The sequence below is a fragment of the Aethalodelphis obliquidens genome, unplaced genomic scaffold (assembly GCF_003676395.1).
Source record: "Aethalodelphis obliquidens isolate GAN/ISIS:26980383/991018 unplaced genomic scaffold, ASM367639v1 scaffold31, whole genome shotgun sequence".
Lineage (NCBI taxonomy): Eukaryota > Metazoa > Chordata > Mammalia > Artiodactyla > Delphinidae > Aethalodelphis > Aethalodelphis obliquidens.
The window spans coordinates 15,178,748-15,201,279 of NW_020837975.1; the positions used below are offsets into that span (position 1 = coordinate 15,178,748).

Genomic DNA, 22,532 nt, shown 5'->3' on the forward strand with positions numbered 1-22,532 from the left:
CAGGGTCTTAACCACTGGACTGCCAGGGAAGTCCCTGGTTATCTATTTTAAATATAGCAGTGTGTACATGTCAGAATGAGGTATTTAAAAACAAAATAAAACAAACCTGGGCCATCTCTCCCTCACTATCTCATGGAACTCCATTTAATCTTTGGGAGAAAACGTGGGTGAAGAGGGTCCTGACGTGGGTATCTCTCTTCCCGTCCCTGAGTGGGAGTGCTGCCCAGCTGTGTCCAGCTATGATATGGACTGTGACCTCACGCCTCTATTCCAGGAGAGGGCCCACAATGCCTGCCCCGGTCCATTCTCCATCTTGGCCACTCTGAGCATGCCCGGTGTGTGGGTTGCAACCTTACTGCTTCTGAGGTTTGGGTCAGTGGGTCTCATACATTGTCCCATTCCAGTCACTCCTCCCAATTACTGAGGTAACAGACGAGGGGACTGGAACCCAGAAGAATCAACGTGCCTCAGATCACACCATTAGAAAGTGCAGTGCAGACTCTGAGGTCTGCACCCAGCAGGAGGAATTCCTGCATCACTTCTTCCAGTCCAGCTGCCCCCATCCCTCCACATACCAGGTGCCAGAACACAGCTGTCTCTTCCTTGCTCCCCCAACCCAGGCAAGCTGTCCTGGGTGGGGCTGAGCTGGGTGGGGCCGAGCTGGGTGGGGCCGCCCTGGGTAGTGTCCAGTGAGACTGTAGCCCCTGCAGGCAAATTCAGCTGGACACTGATGCTAAGCGGCAGTCCCTGCTGGTGAGAGCTGGGCTGCTGTGGGCGGTGGGGCACTGGGAGGGTAGGAAGTGTCTGGTTTGGGTGGATCAAGGTCCCTGAAAAGAAAACTTAGAATTGCCCAGGGAAGAACTCCTGTTGGATTGAGGGAGAGGGGTTAGGGAATGTCAGGTGACTGAGAGTGCACAGGAGGAGGGGGTGACTAGAGGAAGGGAGGGTTTAAGGGACAGTAAGAGCCCCTGGAGGCTGGGAATGGAGAGCTGTAGGTCCCAGCCCCGAATTTACTCTTGCCTTCGCTGTTTGTCTCCATCTGGGTTATGGTGAGTGTCCTCCTGACCCAGCCACCCTTCCCAAAGCAAGGGCATCTGGAAAGCAAAAATGACCCGTGAATTGGTATCTGGGGGCAGGAGGGTATAAACTGAAGCGGGGGTTAAATCCTGCCCACCTCATGTCTTTGCCAGGTGAGGAGGGAGCAGGAAAGGCAAGCCTAGAGTCTAGATCGCCTTGGAAGTCACTGGCCATGCCCACTCTGCTGCTCCCGCTGCTGCTGCGGACGCTGCTGGCCCGCCTGCTGCTGCCTGCTGCCCGCCTTGCCCGCCGGCACTTCCTGCCCCTGCTGCGCCGGCTGGTCCACCGCCTGGGCTCTCAGGATATGCGAGAGGCTTTGCTGGGCTGTCTGTTGTTTGTCCTCAGCCAGAGACACCCGCCGGATGCTGGGGAGGCCTCCAGAGTGGCCCGCCTGGAGAGGAGGGACAGGCTAGCCTCCCAAAAATGAGGCCATGAATCCTGGTAGCAGCTGTATCCACTGAAACGCTTTCTTTTGGAGTAAGACAGTCCTGGCCCCATCACTGACTGCAGCCTGCCCAGTGGGCAGAAGACATGGTGGGGGACAGAGCATGAGAGGGGTCCGGCCAGGACATGCCTCCCCACGCCCCCGACTCCCAGCAGAGATGATTGGAAGGATGCTCTGCATTTAGCAGAAAACCCATCATTATCCCTCCCTCCCTGCCCCTGCATTCTTCCCAAGAACTTTTCTTTTCTTTTTTTTTTTTGGCCGCACAGCATATGGGATCTTAGTTTCGGACCAGGGATCGAATCTGCACCCCCTGCATTGGAAGTGCAGACTGTTAAACCACTGGACCGCCAGGGAAGTCCCATCTTTTTAATTTTTTTTCCAAGAACGTTTCTAATTACCTCTGGCCTGTGAGGGGAGAGGAACTGACTCTCCTCCCTCTGCCACCCCCACCCGCAGGCAAATGGGGACATGAGGTCCAATGAGGGACAATGCTTAACCTAGCTAATCCAGACTGTCTGTCTTTGACTCGTGATTTACCAAGTAGTAAGACCTTGGTTCCCTAGGGAGTCAGTCCTGCCTCCAAAGCCCAGCATACATACAGCAGGTGCTCAATAAATATTTGTTGCTTTGAATGCCTGGGATGTCTTTGACAGTCTTTGTCACACTCCTGCACTGCATGACAGTCGAACCTGTCCAGAGGGTGGGATGGGGAAACAATTCAAGGCTTCCTTTTGCTACCTATTCCATTGTCCCTCTCGGTTTGTACGTCCACTTGCCTAATTTGAGTATATTACACTGTAAACCAGCAGTCTTGGGTCTGCCTGGCCAGCTCAGGGTAAGGAGGTAAACGTCCTCCAGCAAGCGTGGACACTCTTCGCAGCTAGTGGTGTGGGAAGAGGGAGATTTGTTTGCTGAGGGACCCTGTGGGCAGCCGCCCAGAGGAGCAGTGTAGAAATGCATACCCCTGAGGGGTCCTCTGCTCAGGATGGGATCTAAGGGGTAGCGGGTGGGTGGGGTGTGATCTGAGGAATTCACCTATTTCCCCTCCCCAGTGGGAGGCCCCTCGGGGATCAAATAAGAGCTGTCAGAGGTATTTGCATGCCAGCCTCCGGATAATTTGCTTACGGTTCCCATGCAATACTCCTCCCTCCCACCCTCCTCCAGCGAGTCCTGGGCTCTCGGTTCAAAGTGGGAAAGTGAGGAGTACAGGCTCCTTTCAGGACCCTCACCCCGTTAGCATACCCCTCAGAAGGTTGGCCTGGGGGAAGAACCGAGACCAGAGCTGTGGGCCCCCAAGCCGGCCCAGCGGGCTTTTCCGCCAGACCCCCGCCTCCCCACACCCCGGCACCATCTGCTTCCTCCCGGAGTCCTGAAAAGCCAGTGCACGTGCTCGACCCCTTCGGGAAGGTGGCCCGGGGGAGGGGCGGGGTGAAGGGGATTCGAACCCCTGGTCCCCTCCAGGGTCACGGGCACCTTTATTTATTTCGCCCGCTCCAGGCCTCCCCTCCCGCCGGCCTTCCGGAGCGCTCCTCACTCCCGAGCGGCGCCGGCGGGACCGAGCCAGCCGCGAGGCGCGGGGCTGGCGCCGGGATCGCCCGTTGCAGCCCCTTTGCCGCCCGGCGGTATAGACCGGTCAGACGCGGCGCGGACTGCGGTTTCCGGCCACCACGACGGCCCCAGTCCCGAAGTGAGGAGGCCAAAGGGAGGCCTGTGAATTTCCGTCCGCGCTCCCGGACTCCGGATGAGCCCTCCGCAGTCCCTGCAGGTGCGCTGGGAGCAGAGGCGGGGCCGTGGCGAGGGGGCGGGGTCTGCGCGTGTGGGGCGGGGGAAATCAACGGAGTCTGCAACTGCGGTTTGTGGCGGAGGAGATCATTTTCCCAGACCTTGGAGGCCGTGGTGAGATGACTACCCTACCCTAACCACATTCAGTTGTCTCCAAGGTCGGAGACTTTCCCAGAGCAGAGGATAGGGGCAGAGGTCTGAGAAATGAAGCTGGAAAACCAAGCCCAGTCTTCCTGAACCCTGATCCCCGTACACACCCACAAGAAAGGTGAGGGACTTGAGGGTGTCCGACCCTGAGAGGGCCGGATTCTGGCTTTAGTTTAGTTGATGTTTTGTTCATCATGGATTTTTTTCTCTTTTGTTTTGTATTAACTTTGATTTAAAAAAATATTGCCTTTAAACATTATTTATCTGGATTCTGGAATACTTGGGCGCCCCCTTAAATATTGCATCAGGCAAGTTGCCTCTCTGGCCTCTCCCTAGTCCCAGCCTGCCAGAGGGCCACAGAGATAGAGTCGCAAACAGGACTAAGAACATAACAGTCACGAGACGAGTTGGTGACAAACTGCGGAGCCAAGCAAATCCACTTCCAGCAAACACAGATGGAGGCAGGGCTGGGGAAGGATAGGACTGGTTGTGTGAGGTGATGAGGAAGGCTTGGGGCCTGGAAGGGGGAGGAGGGAATCAGGGCAAGCCACAGGCTCAAATAGGTGGGGGATCCGGTGGGGGTGGGGTGCAGCTGGATCAGCCCTTCACACCCTACCCCTGTACCCGGGACCTGAGGGAGCCAAAAGATTGGGCAGAGGGTGACAAGGACTGGCTGGGCCTGGAGGGCACAGGCCACTGTGAGTCGGGCTCCGAGGCTGTCCAGCAGAGGGCCCTGGCACCCAGCAACCATCTCTGCGTAGGGAGGTGGCTCTGGAGGGGTGTGGGTGCTGGCTGGGGGCCCAGGCAGGGAGAGTGCCAGACAGGCTTCTGTCCAGCAATAACAGCCCTGGCTGTTGCCATCTAGTGAGCAGGCTGAGCTTCAGCGGGGGTGGGGAGGGAAACCAGCCTTCCGCTGTCTGGCCTGTGACCCTCACCACTTCCCTCCAGTTTCTTTCCACTTCCAGCCCCCTTTGCACACAGCTGCAGCCAATGGCCACCAGCCTGGGGGATCCATTTGACCACGAAGGGCTGCCACCTCCACAGACTTAGAGACGGGAAGTGAGGATGGGGAGAGAGACAGGGGCCGAGCAAAAGGGGAGAAGAGGGCCAGGAGAGGAAGAGAGAGGCTGGACAAACACAGGGTAGGAATGGGGGGAGGGAGACCCAGACATGAAGCTGCCCTCAAGGCATGGGGCAGTGCCTAGAAAAATACCACTCATACCCCTCTTCCTGCCCTCTGTTTGGTTAAGACCAGGAGATGTTGGTATGTCATGTCTCTGTGGGTCCCTGAGCCAGTAGGCTGGGAACAGCCCTTCTGAGTATCTTGGGGTGCATCCACTGATCAATCCTAAGTAGAAAAACTACCCTTCCCGTCAGAGCCCAGTCTGTTCTCTGCGGAGAAGGCGTGACTCTGCCTTATCCCTACGATGTTAGTACTGCTAATTGTTAATTAGTGCCTATGGCTTCTCCAGGGTACAGGCCTCTTGGGTAACTGGGGCAAGGGTGTGGGGGGTGAATTGGATTTTCTGTCCTCAGCATCTCTCTAGCCTTTGGATTGTTCTCCTATAGTGAAGGCTGCTGTAGGGGCAGTGATCCCCCCATCCCCTAGATTTACTGACCAACGAAAAAGGAGGGAATCCTTCCCCCTCCCTTGGAGGTACAAGAAGGACTGATCATTCCTCAGCATGCCCACCCCCTTCCTCCTCAGCCAGGGAGGACATGGGGCTCCGCAAGGCTTCCACCTCTGAGTATCAGGACCATAGGATTCACTCAGGCTATAAAGCTGTTACGGGCGTTTTCTCTTCCCGTTGCCAGCTGTGCCTCAGCTTTTCCAATGTTCTGGATTTAGAAAGGGTGAATCATGAGAGGGCTACAGGGCTGTGGCTCCCCCCACCACGCCACACACATCGCTAAGTCAAAGTTGTCGGTGAGCGGATCTGTGTGGGAAAACCCAGGTCACACATCATGCTGATTCCGTCGGAGGGATCCCCGGCGTGGGGTCTGGGGAGAGGAAAGGAAAGTCTGACTCGAAGAAAGTGGCACTGAAAAGGGAAGGGGACGCTGGAAAGGAAAAAGGTGCAGTGTGAAAGAGATGGTGTGGGAGGGGGCTTGGGGAGCCATAACAGAACGTCTGAGATGGTGTAGGGGCGATGCGGGGGCCGTCCGGATCTGTCTGAGCGGGTTTGTCGCTGGGAGTGTCTCGAGACAGCTTTGTAGGAGTTTGTGTAACCCCAGCGCGGAGACCGGGGGTACCCAGTGTGCTGCTATACCCTCCAGCCCCACGTGCTCCGTGATGGGGCAGGGTTTGGCGTGGCAGCGCCCCCAGAGGTCCTATCTACAGAAATAGTGCAAGGTGTAGGCCAGGCGGCGGAGGGTCTCGAGTCGGGGGTCCCTCTGAGCCGGCAGCCGGCGTGCGGGGGGCGGGGGCGGGGGCGGGGCCTCGGCGGACGCCGGAGAGCGGGCGCGGGCCGGGGCGTGCCGGGGCGGGGCGAACGGAGGGCGGGTTTGAATGTGCTCAGGCGGGCGCGGGAAGTGGCAGGGAAAGCGCGCAAACCTCCACGCGGGAAGACTCCTTCCCAGCAGGTGCTACCCGGGGACTGGGGGCCGGGGAACCGGGGGCCGGGGGTCGCCGGGGTGGAAGGCGCCGCTTGCCGCCTGCCACGAGAGCAGGGAGGCCGGGCCTGGCAGCTGAGCGGCCGGGGGAGGGGACGCGGGGTGGGCCCCACCTGAGCCGCGCAGCACGTGGCGCGCCGAGGCACGGGCGCAGGGGCACCTTGCGGGGACCCGGACCCGAGCGGGCGTGGACGACTTGGCTCCCGGGCCTGAAACCGGTTGTCGCGGAGCTGACCTCTGCAAGGGGCGGGCGAGTTGAAGGTTAATCTCGATCAATTCTTGTCGTTGGTACTGGGGAGGGGCCGCGCCGTTAACTGCGTTGGGTGCAGGGAATGGGAGTGGAGGAGCTGTCTCTTTAACCACCGCCTTCTATTGGCCGAACTCGTGTACCTGGCCTCCCTTCCTGGGCGCGTCCTCATTTATTCCCGGAGAGAGGATCCTTGCTTCACTCAGAGAAAGAACAAAGACATATCCCAGATTTTCTTCCCAGGGGAGAGCTGTGGTGGAGGAGGGCTGGTCCCACCCCTGCCCCTCACCCCTCTTGGGGCTGTCCCTTTGCCCATTCCTCTCAATCACCTCCAGACCTTCCTGCCTTGTCCTCCTGCCAGTGTAAGCTCTCCTTGCCAGGATGTGTGTGTAATGGGGTGGGGGAGTGCCTTACAGCTGACACTTAGTTCAGGCTGGAGGTGACCTCGACCCCTACCTTATTTTTAATCCCTTACTTGGAGTAGAGTTACCCTGTCTCCCAGTATAAGAGGCTGGCTGGGAAACAGCCTTTATACCTTCCTCCCCACCCAGGAAGGAGCCTAGAGTAAGCTGCACATTGAGTTTGAATTCCAGCTCACCCATTCACTAGCTCTGTTATCTTTGGCAAATGACTCAACCTCTGTGAACTTCAGCTGTCCTCGTCTGTTCTCGTGGAGACAGTCTTGTACTAGCTTGTGGTGGTTGCAAGGGCAGCCGAGGGCAGGAGAAGGTATCTGCAGGTGGTGGCCCCATGTGGGATCCAAGGAGGTGGTGAATTTGATGCCACCACACGGGTGTCTCTGGAAGCTGGGGTCATGAGAGGTGTTTGGGGCCTGGGGTTGGGGAGGTGCTCAGTTTGGTGGCTGCTGTCAAGGCCTCATCTCGGCAGGCCAAGGCATGGCTGAGGAGCACCAGATGCTCTGAGCTGGTCTCAAATCCCCAATTGCTGCCGGGCAAAGGCAGACAAAAACAAAATACCTGGGCTGGTGGGCTGAACGTCAGGATGTGGGCAGGGGCAGCGGGCTGCCCCTGGAGTTGAATTGTGCCCAGGACTGGGGTGAGGACAGTTGAGAACAGAGAGCAGGGGTGTAGCAGAAAGAAATACTCCTCTGAGCCTAGAGAGATTTTACTGAGGAAGGGGAGATACTCTATTCTCCGCACCCCCCCCCCCATCTCCCGCCTGCGCGTTGAAGCTGCACGTGCTCTTTACTGCCAGGAATCTTGCCTGTGGAGGGTGAGGATGGAGCACAGGTTAGGGTGAGGTGAGAAGCTGGGGATTCCCCTCATTGCCTCTGCCCACACCCCAGTGTAGAGCCCTCTCGTCCCCATCCTTCTGGAAAATGTATAAACTGTCATTCACCACTGTCCCAAGTGCCTAGAACAGTGCCTGGCTGGCATGCAGAGGTCTTCGGTAAATATTTGTAAAAAGGAAGAGCGCCTCCATCTGGAGCTATGTGGGTCTGCCCCTCCCCTCCTTGTCCTATGGCCCAGATGTGGGCTGTGGGGCTGAGGAAGGCCTTGGAGAGGCTGGAGTTTACCCAGGGAGGGGTTGAGAGGAATTATTGGAGGGGGGGGTAGAAAGGCCCATCGCGGTCCTTTCTTGGGGTCCCCAGGGCTGTGGTCTCAGGCTGGGGCCTGGAGCACTGGCTGTACCTGTGAGTTGACCCACCCCCTCAGCTCCCCTGCTGAGACTGCTGGCTGTCTTATCTCCCAAGCTACAGGGCTGGGTTTTATCTCCCTGGTTGTGTTTGTGGGGAGGCTTCTCAGAATGGGGCTGCTCCCTCCCACAGTGAGGCCTGGGGGTTTCTCTCCTGATATGCCCTGTGCCGCCACGTTCATTCTACACCCTTACTCTGGAGGAGCCCATGGACAAGGCCTGCTGCCTGAGCCTGAGCTAGGACCACCTCCCACAGACCACCCGGGCCCCCTCTGCCCCCACCCTTCTGCTGGCAAGTCTGGGCAAGTCTGAGTGCTGGTCCTGGTGGGCAAGGAAGCCAGTCCTCGCCCAGAACGGTAGAGCTGGCTCCAGAGCTAGGCCCACATGTTGGGGACACACCAGCACACGCCTGCCTGGCTTTCTATGCCATCCGAGGGAAAGCTGTTTCCTCTGCTGGTGCCAGGGAGCCTCTCCCTGCCTGAGCAGGGAAGGGATACTGAGGGAGGAGGCTGGATGCCTGGGGACTAGGCAGCCTCTGCTCCCATCCCTCCAGTCTTCCCTCCAACTTTGTTCTCAGAAAGGGGAAGAGGACATGGGAGTGAGTCAGAGAGGAATCCGGGGGGGATGGGATGACCCTGTGGCCAGGACTGGGGGTCAGGGGAGAGGCTGGGTCCCCACACACATCCTGAAGTATGTTCCTGGAAGACTGGCCAGGAACCAGGGAGCCTCTGGGCAGTGGCTGGAAAGGATGGTTAGGGTGCCACCAGCAGAGAGGCTGGAGTCTGGGGTGCCCCCAGGAGGGGACAGGCTCTCCAAATCCCACCCTAACCATGAGCCCAGGGGCTCCCTGGGAGTGCAGAGAGGTCAGACTTGCAGAGAGAGCTGGGGAGGGAGGCCTCGCTGGTTTGGCCTCGGTCGTCACCCCTGAGGCTGCTGCTTCTGCGGATCTGTTTGTTTTGTGTCCTCCCTCTTCCCTCCCCCATCCTCTCGCTCTTATCTCCTTTCTGTTTCCCTCCTTCTGTCCCCACTTCATTGTCATCACTGTCCCTGACCCCTCCCGCTGTCTCCCCTGCGTTTAGCTGTTCTTCTCTCCCTCTCAACCATACCTCCTCCTCCTTCCCTCCTGCGCTCCACCCTCCTGTTTCCCTGCTTACAAACTGCTTCAACTGCTGGATAAAAATAGCGGTGGCAGTGGCCAGGCCAGGCCGGGAGCCAGGTAGAGCCTGAGCAGGCAGGGGGGCCCAGCGGGCCAGGCCCAAGGGGTCAGAGGGAGCAGTCCTGAGAGGCAGGGCCGGGAGTGGGGCTTTCCGGACTCTTCAGCCTGCCCGTTCTGTCTGCCCTGCCCTCCTCACCCCCCAACCAAGAGTCTGAAGAGGCCTGTGGGGAAGCAGGGCCGAGACAGGACCTCACACTGCTTCTGCCCCCAGCAAGCACCGAGGGAGGAGGCTATCAGCCAGGCATAACCAAGAACAGCCGTCACCATGACAACCAGTCACCAGCCTCAGGACAGGTACTGGGGGACCTGGGCTGTGAATCCAGGGGAGTGGAAAGGGGTCCAGGAGGCTGGAATTTGGGGTTGCCACCACTGGCGGGCCTTCCGGCTATGAGGTAGCTATGAGTCGGGTCTGCATCAGGGGTGGGGGCCCTTCGTGCTGTGGCTGGGTGCTGATGGGTGCTGATGGGGGCAGCAGCCCCTCCCTGGCCTGTCGGAGTTTCCAGTGTTCAGCAGCTTCCAGCTCCTGCCAGCACCGTGGGGAGACATCTGGCAGCACCCCTCGTTTCTGAGCTGGCCTCTGCCTCACCCTGATCCTCACTCTGACCTCCCTTTCACTTCCCCACCTCCGGAGCCTAGGAGTTCCCTCCGGTTAGACCTGCATCCATGATCACGCATGTGTGTTTTGGGGGAAGAGGTTGTAGCTGGATGCAAGTTCTCCCAGGAGTCTAGGCCCCCAAAAGGTTGATGAAGCCGTGCCTGGGGTCCAAAACAGCCTTCCACCCGGGCCCCCCAATCCCATCACCGCCCCCCTGCCCATCCTGTCCCCCTGTGCCAAAGGCCATGGAACTAGGCCACTTCTAGCTGTGGGACCTTGGGCACTTAGCTTTATGTCTCTGAAACCATCTCCCACCTGTAAAAGAGACGTGAGGTTTACTTGGGTGGGAGGGAATTTAAGGACACATAGTAAGTACAGGTCCCAAGCTGTTTGGTTGGTTCCCTCCACGGTGTCTTTTGTTCCCAGGCTGCCTGCCACCCTATCCCAGCACCCCCATCTGGTGGCAGCTCTCTGAACCCCTTCCCCTTCTCCACTGGCCTTGTGGCACTCACCCAGCCCCACTCTGGCCCTCTGTCCTCTGGGACCTTGGCTGGGAATGCTCCCTTCCTTTGGGCCTCTCGATCAAGGCCTCACCTCTCTTCCTCAAGGTGGGGAATATATGAGGGGGATGGGGGGGCTGAACTTGTCAGGGCTCAGACCTGCCCACTTGGGGTGCCTACCCAGGCCTCCAGCTGGTGCGGCCAGGCCCTGCGCTCTGGCTAGACCCGTCTGCTCGTTGCCTTGGGCTTGTCCCTGCCAGCTCTGTGAAGAAAGCGGGTGTGGGCTCTGGGGAAAGTATGGCAGACACAGGTGGAGACCACAGTGGGAGGGCCCAGGGCTGTCTGGGGAAAGCTGTCCCGTCGCAGACAGGCCCTGAGGGGGTGGGGCTTGGGGCAGTGACCTGGCCTAGGCTGGGTGGTGCTTATTTACCCTCGGGGGCCCAGATGATGTCCAGGGGCCTGGTCCCTCCTGGCCTCTCCTATGTGGTGCAAACTACAAAGCTGGTCCTGTCTAGGCCAGGAAAAAACAGCTCCCTCCCTTCCCAGATGTCCCAAGGCTCCCTGCCTGCCTGCCCTCCTAGATCCAGAATGGTCTGGGAGTTTCCTGACCTCAGAATCCTCTTTGGAGAGCCACGCAGCCCTGCCCTGACAGTGTAATCACTTCCAGCCTGCCTGGCGGGGGTGGAAGAATTGTGTTTGCTTTCTCACTCACCCTCCCACCCCTAGCCTTTAGCAGGATTTCCAAAACCACCTCCGGATGTGTGGGTCACACTGGTTCCCAAGCCTGCAGCGTCCCCTGAGTCTTTGGGGCTGAGAATGGTCCTTTGGGCCATGCCCTTCGGTCCTATGTCCCTGGTCCCCTTCCCTCTCGGGACTCATCTGTGCCCTCTCCCCCATCCCAGGCCACCTCTCCCTCCACATACATACACAAGTAGGAGGACGCATGCCCTGTGCCCTGGGACAGCTGGAGAGATAGAAGGGGAGGGGGCTGCCCCAGGTTTGATTTGGGAAGGAGGGTGGGATGGTGAGTCACCTGGCCTCACTTTCCTCTCCCATCCCCAGGTACAAAGCCGTCTGGCTTATCTTCTTCATGCTGGGTCTGGGGACGCTGCTGCCCTGGAATTTTTTCATGACAGCCACTGCGGTGAGATGTGGGGGATGGGCTCCCGGGGCATGTCCACTGGGCACGTAGGGCCTGGATCTGTGCTGTGGGCACGGGGAGAGAGGTTCTAACACTCCTCTGTGCAACCCTCACAGTATTTCACAAACCGCCTGGACATGTCCCAGAACGCGTCCTTGGTCCCTGCTGAACCGAGCAAGGACATCCAGGCTTCGGCCGGCCCCTCAGCACCCTTGCCAGAGCGGACCTATCTTAGCGCCATCTTCAACAACGTCATGACCTTATGTGCCATGCTGCCCCTACTGCTGTTCACCTGCCTCAACTCCTTCCTGCATCAGAGGTGAGTGCCCGGGCCCCCACCCTGACCGCTCACTGCCTCGTGCCCTCCCTGGGCTGAGCCCCTGGCTTTACCACCCGTCTCTGCCGTCGCGGCCTCTCTGGCAGGATCCCCCAGTCTGTGCGGATCCTGGGCAGCCTGGTGGCCATCCTGTTGGTGTTCCTGATCACTGCCATCCTGGTGAAGGTGCCCATGGATGCTCTGCCCTTCTTTGTCGTCACCATGATGAAGATCATGCTCATTAATTGTAAGCCGGGCTGGGTGGGGACCTGGGGCAGAGATCTTCCCACATACCTGCCCCTTTCTTTCACACCCACAGTTGGCCAGAGAGAAATCTCTTCCTCCCTCTGGGTGGTCAGGATTCAGAAGCCTGAGCGGGCATGGACCAGGTGTGGGAGAGGAGACCCTGGGAGTGGGGAGAGAAGGGCCACTCAGCGTCAAGACTTACTGGGAGTAAAGCAGGAATTGCAGGGGCCCCGGCCACCCACCCGGCTCCTCCCTCCCCTGCTGATGCCCACCCTGTTCCCCAGCGTTCGGTGCCATCCTGCAGGGCAGCCTGTTTGGCCTGGCCGGCCTCCTGCCCGCCAGCTACACAGCCCCCATCATGAGTGGTCAGGGCCTGGCAGGCTTCTTTGCCTCTGTGGCCATGATCTGCGCCATCGCCAGTAAGTCTTGCCATCTGTCTGCCTGTCGCCCTGGTTGGTGTTGTGGGGAGAAGGGAGGGGGCCTGTCTCTGATCGCTGACACCCTCCACCCCAGGTGGCTCGGAGCTGTCGGAAAGTGCCTTTGGCTATTTTATCACAGCCTGTGGGGTTATCATTTTGACGATCGCCTGTTATCTGGGCCTGCCGAGGCTGGTGAGCTCCTGGAGAACACTGGGTTTGGGGTCTAGGGCGGGTCCAGGACTCCAGATCAAGGGTGTTGTGGGTGTGAAACCTGGGGGGGGTGGGGATTCTGGAGATTCCGCTTCTGAATCCACCTTCCTGGTCTCCCTCACTTGATAGGAATTCTACCGCTATTACCAGCAACTCAAGCTCGAAGGGCCCGGGGAGCAGGAGACCAAGCTGGACCTCATTAGCAAAGGTCTGAAGAGACTGAGGAAGCTGGGGTGGAGGACAGTCTGCCCAGCAGGGAGGCAGCATGAGCTGAGGGCAAGAATGAGCGTGCTGCAGTGATGCCAGAGGCGAGAGGGATCAGGGATGGGGTGAGGGGTCACAGTAGTAAATAGGGGCTGGGATAGAGAAGCTGCGGGGAGATCCTGGGTGGCCTCGAACGCCTGAGGACATTGGGAAGCAATTTCAGATTCCCGGACAGGGCGTAACCTGACCTGAGGCTCCTGGGAGAGGTCAGGGGACTTGCACAGTGGGAGTTCGAAGGCCGTCTGGGCTAAGTGTCAGGGCGCGGCTGTGCACTGGTTAAGGGAATGTCCACCCTCAGCTGACCCCAGCCCTTTCGGGGATTGTGTCCTCTGTTGCTCTGTCCTTCCCACAACTTGAAGATCCTTCCACCACCTGTCACCCCCCAGGAGAGAAGTCAAAAGCAGGCCAAGAGGAGGCCGGAGTTTCAGCCCCCAAATCTCAGCCCGCCGACGAAAGCCACTCTGTCTGCGCCATCCTCAAAAACGTATGTGGGGCTTGGGCATCCTGCCTTCTACCCCTCACCCTCTTTCTCTCCTTTTGTTCCTTTCCCCACCCCACCCTCCCCCTTCCCGGCACTGCCCATCCTCTCCCTTTCTTTTTTTTTTTTAATTTATTAATTATTTATTTATTTTGGCTGCTCCGGGTCTTAGTTGCGGCACATGGGATCTTTGTTGCATCATGCAGGCTTCTTAGTTGCATCATGCATGCGGGATCTAGTTCCCCGACCAGGGATGGAACCCGGGCCCCCTGCATTGGGAGCGCGGAGTCTTACACACTGGACCACCTGGGAAGACCCCATCCCCTCCCTTTCTGACTGGAGACTGGCCACTTTCCTGGATTCTCGTGTGTGTGTGTGTGTGTGTGTGTGTCTGTGTGTCTGTGTGTCTGTGTGTGTGTTGGGGAATCTTGGTTCTTTCATGACGCACAACCGCCATGAAGACACAGACCTGAGTCCCTTTCCTCCAGATCTTAGTCCCGGCTCTCTCCGTCTGCTTCGTCTTCACCATCACTATTGGGATGTTTCCTGCCGTGGCTGCCGAGGTCAAGTCCAGCATTGCGGGCACCAGCGCCTGGAGTGAGGACCCTATGGGTTCCCAGGATGGGGAAGGACAGGGTCTCCAGCGGGGCTAGGACTCCAGGGAAGGGGAGCTTGGACTGCTGTCTCCCCAGCCAGGCTCTCCTGGTCCATTTGCCCTTCCCTGGGCTGGAAGCATCTTCTCCATTTTATAGCTGGGAAAACTGAGTCCCAGTGAGGGTCAGGGTTGTAGATTCTGCCTCTCTTGGACCCTGCTAACCGTTCCCTAATCTACTCTTTCTCTTCCAGGAGACTACTTCATTCCTGTGTCCTGTTTCCTGACTTTCAATATCTTTGACTGGCTGGGCCGGAGCCTCACAGCCTTCACCATGTGGGTAAGTGAAGGAAGGGGGCACCAAGACCCTGTGAGAGGGGAGAGTCCAGCTTGAGACCCAGAGAGGGAACCAAGAAAGTATGGTGGAAAGGCGACCATGCTTTTTTAAAAACCAAGACACAATCTACGTACAGTAAGGCGTACAAGTTGTAGGTGTACAGTTTAATGACTGTATATACACACACAAGCAAACATACACACCCCCCTGATAAGCACCACCCAGGTCAAGATATAGAACATGGCCAGCACTCTAGAAGGCTCTGTCATGCCCCCTCCCAGGCAGTACCCCTGAAGGGTAACTAGGCTTTGAGATTTCAGTTCAGATCCTGAGGGACCCCAAATGGAGCCCTGGGGGCCTTGGTTGGGGGCCTGGGTGTGCCCTGGGGGCTGGCGCAGCCTGACTGAGACACTGCCTGGTCTCCGCAGCCTGGGAAGGACAGCCGCTGGCTGCCGATCCTGGTGCTGGCCCGGCTGGCCTTCGTGCCTCTGCTGCTGCTGTGTAACGTCCATCCCCGCCACAACCTGGCCGTGGTCTTTGAGCACGATGCCTGGTTCATCTTCTTCATGGCTGCCTTCGCCTTCTCCAACGGCTATCTCGCCAGTCTCTGCATGTGCTTTGGGCCCAAGTGAGTGGGGAGTGTGGTGGTCTCAGGAGGGGGCTAGTGCTCCAATGGGGGACACTCAGTAGAGGGAAAGAGGGCAAAAGAAGATTCCTGATCCTGGAGCTCAGGGTTTCCAGGCTGAGAGAGGAGCCCGCTGGCCCTAGGGTCCCAGGCAGTGGTGGGTAGGAGAGGGGTCGGGTGAGGGAGGGGCTCCCAGGGAAAGGTAGAGACAGCCCCAGTACACATCCCCCCAAGAGGGGAAGTACGACAGGTGGGTAAGCAGAATTAGATGCTCTGGGTGGAGCTGGGGTAGGGGCCATCCTAAGGTAGGCTCGCCCTCCCTCCTTTAGGAAAGTGAAGCCAGCCGAGGCAGAGACGGCCGGAGCCATCATGGCCTTCTTTTTGTCTCTGGGCCTGGCGCTGGGGGCTGTCTTCTCCTTCCTGTTCCGGGCAATCGTGTGACCGAGGATGGACGGAAGGATGGCACCGGCCGCCTGCTCCTGCCCTCCGTCTCCTTCAGGGATGGGCAGGGGTCCTCTGGAGGTTTTCTTTCCTAGCCGACTTCTGCTGTCTCACGGCCTGTGCTGGGCCCAGCATCCAGGCCTGGAGGAGAGAGCCTCTGAGGATGGACGGTGGGGACACTGTGGGCCTGAGAGTCAGAGTTGAGGGAGGGGACACGGCCTCTGTGTCTGCTCATGTGCTCCCCCCACCCGCCCCCGCACTTGGCTCTGATCAATCCCTGCCTGGCAGAGCGGCAGAGGCTCCTAGTCTCAGTGTGTGTCATGTGTCTACCTGTTTGCCTGTACCAGGGGTGGCTAGGGGTCAGGACTGCTTGTTCTGAAGTCTTATCTGATACTTCTGCCCCCTTCTCCCCATGTGCCTCTTCCTTCCACCTCCCCATGTTCTTGCCCATCATGAACCCTGTACAGTCGCCATTTTACTGACTTTTTGTTTTACACTCAAACCAGGTGCCTTCAAAGGCTCTCTGATTAAATAAACTCTTTTTTTTTTTTTTTTTCCCCCCTCTCCATGGCTCCCTGTGTGCTCCAGCCATGGCTTCATGCCCTGGAGAGTCTGGGGGGATGAGCCTGACCCAGATGGGCCTTGGCCAGCACTGGGCCGGGGTCCAAGACAGGGGGGTGAGGGTGGGTGTTGGTCCTCTTAGTTTCAGAGTGACTACAGTACCTCCTGCTGGGGCCGCAGAGGAGGGACAGGCCTGGAGCCAGGACACCCAGACTGTTGGCCGAGACAGAGGAAGGCCATTTTCCTTTGCCGGTTCATCCCTTGTTTCATAGGCCTGGGGGTGGAGACAGTGCCCCATCTTCCTTTTGTCTTCAGTGTCACCCCCTCTACTCTGTCCTCACCCCGCAGCCCGGGGACTGAGTTCTCTACAAATGACCAGCTCTACCACCCTGTCCCCCCAAGCTCCTGGCTGCGCTCCCACCTTCCCAGCAGGAAGAGGCTGCAGCCCAAAGGTTCTGCCCTGCCTGGCACTCGGCCCTGACACCGAAGTCAAGGCAGACTTCTTGGCGAACAAGGGGCCTGTGTGTCCTCAGGGAAGCTGGGCCCCCTTTCTCTTCCCAAACTTTGGCCAAGGGAGGTGTGCGGTGGCTCGGGACCATGAGAGGCATCGGTGGAGGGGGCCATACTGCTGGGTCCCCCTTCTCAAAAAGGACTCTTGCAGATAGGAAATGAAACCGGAGCTCTGGCCTCTGGGCTGCCACCGCCCCCACCCCCCACACCCTTGGCACTGCTGTCCGGGCTTTATTTCTGACAGTTTAATTGAAGGCGTCAGGCTTCATTAAGGGCTGTTAGCACATTTTTAAGGGCTTTTGATGAGCTCTGAAGTCCTAACAGGGGAGTTAAATATATCATCATAGGGGGAACTGGAGTCCACAGAAATACCCCAGGGTACACGCCAAACCAGGGTACAGAATCTGAGGTTGGTGGAAAACAAGGTGTTCTTTCCTATCAGTTTCAAAAGCAGAGGGTGCCCTGAGTGTTCTCTCGTCCCTGCGGTGCCCTTTGCCCACGAGGCGGAGAGAAAACAGCACCCTTGCTCTGCTCCCTCTCACTCCATCTCAACTTCCGAGAGTCCTACTGGGTTCCTTCCTCAGCACCACAGCCCCTCAGGGACCCTGTGCTTCTTCCCTGGGTCGCTTCTTGCCTCCTGCCTGGCCTTTCAGGACTCCTGCCAGGTCTCCTGCAGCCCATCCCACACACGGCAGCAGAATAAGCTGAAAACGTATTTAGTCACAGGCGGGTCTCTCCCTGGGGCGCGCCAAACATTTCCTGATTACCACCACCAGCGACAGCCAGTTTCTACCATTGCTTCTCCCTCTGCACCTCAGAACTTTTGTAACTGTGACTATGCTCTTAACTCCAGTTACCAGACTGTCATGTTTTTCAGGTTTGGGTCTACATTCTCTGTTTTCACTCTTTAAGCTCCCAGACGTACTCGAAGATGTTTGCTTCCTTGCATCTGTTTGTCCAGCCTCACAGTCTTCACAGGCCAGATTCCAGCTGTGTGGTAGCACTCATTTCAATGCCTGTTCCCATGAGATAGAGATGGGTGTTAAGTAGGTTTCTCACAACTCCAGCAATGGCTTGAAGGACAAATTTAGGTTACAGTCGCATCTTTCTGAACTGGAATTGATGAAGAAAGTGACTAGACTCTTCCAATTTTTTTTTCTAATGCAAATGCCAAAAAATATGAGTCTCACTCGTGTCACTCACGCCCTCAGTGTCCTCACCTGAGAATGGGGAGCTCTGAGGGGTTAGGAAAAGTAGCTCCTGCCAGGACTTCCCTGGTGGCGCAGTGGTTGAGAGTCCACCTGCCGATGCAGGGGTCACGGGTTCGTGCCCCAGTCCGGGAAGATCCCACATGCCGCGGAGCGGCTGGGGCCGTGAGCCATGGCCGCTGAGCCTGTGCGTCCGGAGCCTGTGCTCCGCAACGGGAGAGGCCACAGCAGTGAGAGGCCGGCGTACCGCAAAAAGAAAAAAAAAAAAAGTAGCTCCTGCCGACCCAACTGCAGTGATAGCCCCCGGCCACAGGGGGGCGCTCTGCAGACAACACCGCCTGTGGGAAGCAGGCCGCTCTGGGGCCTCACCACTTTTCCCCTGTAAGGTGGGCAAGGGCTAAACTTGTGCTGGTCGTCACCTTCCTCCCGTGCGACATTTCTGCCCCATGTATTGGGCGGCTGTATTCCCTGGAGTGGCTGCCACTGCAACACAAATTTCCCTCTTGTTTAATCTTAATATGGTGAATTGTTGCAGCTTCAAACTTGAAAAGCTAAGAGCCCCAGTAAAATTAGCAGTCGTCCTTAAAAATAGAAGTGAAGCGTCGGGTATAACGGATGAATTGCAATACACCTGTGTTTGTATTCTTTGGGGTGAACATGGAAAGAGTATGGTGGGAGCAGGTGCTTGACAGGAAACCCCCAATTATTGGGAAAATTATCCTCAGGATGTTAAACTCTGATAGGGATTCAAAATGGATGTGAGCAGAGAAGTGCAGAGTCACCTTAAAGAGATAGCCCGGCTGTGGCCGGCAGGCCCCGCCTGAAACCCAAGTCCTGACACTGGAAGAGTGGCAGTCGGAGGGAGAGGGGCCAGGCTGGTTCTTGGGGCAGGTCGGCAGTGAGTGTGGAGATGGGCAAAGCCGGCGTTCCCCCTGCTCCGCCCCCCAACGCATCAGGGGCCTTTGTCGCAGCTTGGCTTCTCCAGCTCATCTCCGCCCGACCTGGCTTCCTGCACGGGTGCCCTCTGGGAGAACATGTGCTCACTAGAGCCCCTCACAGCTTCGGCGGTCCTGGTGCTACCTGCCAGTCAGCCCCTGACGTTCTGGCTCCAGACAGCCGGGCAAGTGCTAAATGAGTCAGCGGGACCCCACAAAGCAGGGGCTTCTGCTCATGACAGCTACCCCCTCCCATGCCTTCCTGCGGGTTGGGTGATGGTTCAGATTCAGAGCCTAGGATTCCATTTTGGGCCTGCCAAGTACCTGTTGTGTCACCTTGCACGAGCCACCTATATCCTCTGTGGCCCAGATCCCTTGTTCTTTAAACGGGGTAACATGTACGGCTTGCTAAGGAAATTAAGGGGGTCTGCGGCAGAGCCTGGGTGCAGGAGATGAGGACCCTAGAGACACGTGGTGCCAAGAGTCATTAGGATGACCTCAGCCTGGTGGGCTCGCTGCTCCCCTTGCATGCCGTTCAGCCCCCTCCCCCGCATCTTCAGCCCCCGAAGCTTCGAGAACCAGGCCTCATTTCCTTCACCCCAGCCAAGTGCGAACGGCCACAGCCTTCGGGCGGGACAGCCGAGAACCTCAGGACCGGGGCGCGAACGAGGGGAACCTGGGTTCTGCTCAGCCCCGCCCGCCGCTAGAGGGGGAAGTGACGTCACCCGTGACGCGCGCTCCCCCTGGCCGGAGCGGAGCCTCTATCCACGCAGCCCCTCTCATCTGACCCCTGGCAGATGGGGGTCCAGACTCTACTGACCCTTAAGTCCGGGTGACCTTGAGCCAGGCACTTTCCATCTCGGAGCCGCTTAATTGTAAAGCAGGGGTAATACTACTTGCCTTGCCTACCTCTCCCGGTTGTGAAACTCCACTGAGTTAATGAATAACGTTCACCTGTCGCTCCTCGTACGTATACTGACTCCACTGATCTAATAATCCTATGGAGTGCTGACTATTGCCATGCCTGTTTTACTCCAGAAAACCGAGGCTGAAAAGTTTAAAGGATAGAAAAATATTTTGTAAACTGCAAAGCACCAGGTAAGTTTAAGTCTCTGTTTCTCTGTGTGTCTCAGTCCTCGTCTTTCTCCCTCTCCGTCTCCCTCCCTCCCTCCCACTGTCTCTCTCACACACACACACACACACACACACACCCCACACACACACCCCTCCCTCTCTCTCTCACACACACTCCCTCCCTCCCTCTCTCTGTCACACACACACACACACACACACACACACGACTTCCCAGGCAGTGAAGAGCATGGAAAGGTACATGAGATAGGGGGGCATGTAATGCAGGCTTGGTGCACTTGCCTCCCAGCCTCCAGAACATTCCAGAGAGGCATCTTCTCTTTTCACATCCCAGCCTCCTAGGATCCTGAACTCGCTTGACATCCTTCCCAGCTGAAACCAGCAAGGTCCTTCCTGATGTGTAACCTCAGTGCCTCCTGTTCGTGAGTTCCTCACCACCCACCAGCAGTAAGTACCACAGCCCTACCGGTCCTTTATCTGGTGCAGGTGGGCCAGGCAGGCACTGGGCCCAGTGGATGGCCTAGAAATCCAGCCAGCTGAGACCTGCACGTTGAGCAGTGACTTGTGCCTCGGGCAGGACAGGTGGCAGGCAGAACAGTTAAGTAGGTCAGGGTTGTTTGTGGTGTCACCCGCCCCCTGCACCTTTTTCTGCCTATAATCTGCTCTGGGCTGAACCAATTTAGGGTTACGTTTTAGCTTCTTAGTCAAAGGGGGCCTGGAACACTAAATAACACCCAAGACAGAAAGCGCTGCCTGGTGGGTGTGACGGCAGGAGGAGGACAGACATTTCTGGGCTGGGCTGACAACGGCAGGTAGGCAGGACTCAGTCACACCCCCAGGCCACAGACACTATGCCATTAGAGTCAAGACACGCTGATATGGGTATTAAAGAGGAGGTTACCAAAGGTGCTCCATTTACAATTCCGGAATGGCTTAGACCACAATTTCTGGCTTTCTCACCCCACTCCCCTGAGAGATTTTGTTCTTGCCCATGACTTCAGCCATCAGCCTCTGCCTCCTGGACATCTCTCCTTGGTGCCGCACAATGCCTAAAACAGACTTCTTGACCCCTCCAGCCCAGAGTGGTCCTCCCCTCCCCTCAGCCCCACTTTTATCATCCTACCTCAGAGAATGTGTACACCGTGCCTCCCCACTCCTGTGTGAGCTCCACACCTCCAGCCTCTCCCTTCTCCAAACTTCGTCCCGGGGAGTCTCCAAGTGGGATTTTTGTTTGTTTGGAACAACACAATTAACTGGCTCGATTCAATAGATTTAACATATTTAGAGCTATCCAACAACTAGGTAATATCAATAGATATTTTTCTCAAGCGCACATGGGGTGTTTATAAATATTAACCACATCCTAGATTACAAAGGATGTCTCAAATACAAAAGTTCAGTATCATACACACCATTGTATGTCTACAACATAATGAAAAGATAATGTAAAAATAACTGAACATTTTAAACAGATACCACTGATCTCTGATCAACAGAGATACCATAAGGGGAATCAAAATCCTTAAAAGTGAATTATAATAAAAAATTCTACATATTGAAACTTGTGGGATATAGCTAAAATAGTACTTGAAAAGAAATTTATAGTCTTAAATCCTTATGTCTGAAAAGGGGAAAGGATGAAATTTAATGTGCTAAGTATTAAAGTTAAGAAAATAGAAAAAGAACAACAGACCTGACCCTCAAAAAGTAGAAATAATGAGAAAAAGTGTAGCAGAAATTAAAAAAAAAGAAAGGAATAAAGTAATTAAAGAAGCAGAAAACAAATTATGTAATAAAATAGATAAATCGTTGGTGAAACTGATCAGGAAAAAAGGGAAAAGACATGAAAAACAATTTTAGGAGTGAAAAAAGGGGACATACTTGAGATAGAACAGAGACTAAAAAGATAGTCAAAGGAAATAGTATGCCATAATCTTTAAAGCTTTCAAGGAACATCCAGAAAAATTATTAAAATTCACTCAAGGAGTAGTAGAAAACCTGAATGGACCTAGGCCATTAAAAAATTTGAGTTCCTAGTTAAAATATTTTCATATAGGAAACAACAGAAACAGGCATTTTTATAGGTGAGTTCTACAAAACTTTAAAGAAATGGATAATTTCAGTCTAATGTTAGTCTATTAACAAATTAAACACAAATAGATTAAGGAAATTTTAAAAACAATATTCTCAACAGATGCAGAAAATAATTTTGACACCCATTCAGATAAGATGTATAACAAGTTAGGAGCAGAAAGACAATATGCTCAATGATGAAGTGTTCCTTTTCCGATCAGAAAGACAGGGATGAAAAAAAAAATAAAAATAAATTAAAAAAATAAAAAAGAATAATAAAAAAAAGAAAGACAGGGATGCCCAGAATCACTGTTTCCACGTGTCATTGTTCTGCTGGTCCTAGCTGCTGCAGTGTAACAAGAAATCTGAGATACAAGGGTTAGAAAGGCAGAAACCAAGCTATCATTGTTCTCAGATGATAGCTAGGGTTGTACCAGAAAACAACAAAAGACTGACAAATTAAAAATTAGTAAGGTAGCCTACCAAGTTGTGGGATCGATACACAACAATCGTTTTTCAAACTCTCCAGGAAACAGAAAATGAAGGCAAATTTCCATGTGCCATTGCATCAAAAAATAACATACTAACAATCAAATGAGCAAAAGTGGTGCAGAGAGACATGTCCCCGTAGAACATGGAAACTGAGGCAAAGAGATGGAGCCCTCGTTGGCCATGCAGACCTGCTCAGCTGTCCAACATATCTGAACGTCAGGTCTGTTGGCCCAGGAGGATGTCAGCTCAGGAATTCAGAGATGTAAGCCTGGTGGAACTGGGAAGACCAGAACTGACAGGGCACGCCTGGC

General features: G+C 56.0%; 2 protein-coding genes across 6 annotated transcripts; both read left to right on the forward strand.

Moving 5' to 3' along the window:
• The first annotated feature begins 713 nt into the window (after window positions 1–713).
• On the forward strand, window positions 714–1,653 carry MYMX (myomixer, myoblast fusion factor). The gene has a single exon (XM_027126810.1). The coding sequence runs from the start codon at window positions 1,178–1,180 to the stop codon at window positions 1,502–1,504; it is 327 nt and encodes a 108-aa protein (XP_026982611.1). The 5' UTR covers window positions 714–1,177; the 3' UTR covers window positions 1,505–1,653.
• A 1,806-nt stretch (window positions 1,654–3,459) lies between these two features.
• Window positions 3,460–16,163, forward strand: SLC29A1 (solute carrier family 29 member 1 (Augustine blood group)). 5 transcript variants are annotated; one of them, XM_027127395.1, is made up of 13 exons: window positions 3,460–3,575; window positions 9,398–9,480; window positions 11,344–11,425; window positions 11,539–11,741; window positions 11,846–11,985; window positions 12,269–12,403; window positions 12,498–12,595; window positions 12,743–12,821; window positions 13,264–13,361; window positions 13,844–13,952; window positions 14,202–14,287; window positions 14,713–14,912; window positions 15,239–16,163. In XM_027127395.1, the coding sequence occupies exons 2-13, from the start codon at window positions 9,452–9,454 to the stop codon at window positions 15,348–15,350; spliced, it is 1,371 nt and encodes a 456-aa protein (XP_026983196.1). In that variant the 5' UTR covers window positions 3,460–3,575; window positions 9,398–9,451; the 3' UTR covers window positions 15,351–16,163. The 5 variants fall into 5 exon arrangements, with proteins under 5 accessions (XP_026983196.1, XP_026983195.1, XP_026983191.1 ...); XM_027127394.1 differs by lacking the exon at window positions 3,460–3,575 and adding an exon at window positions 5,395–5,530; XM_027127390.1 differs by lacking the exon at window positions 3,460–3,575 and adding an exon at window positions 5,974–6,037.
• Window positions 16,164–22,532: the final 6,369 nt, after the last annotated feature.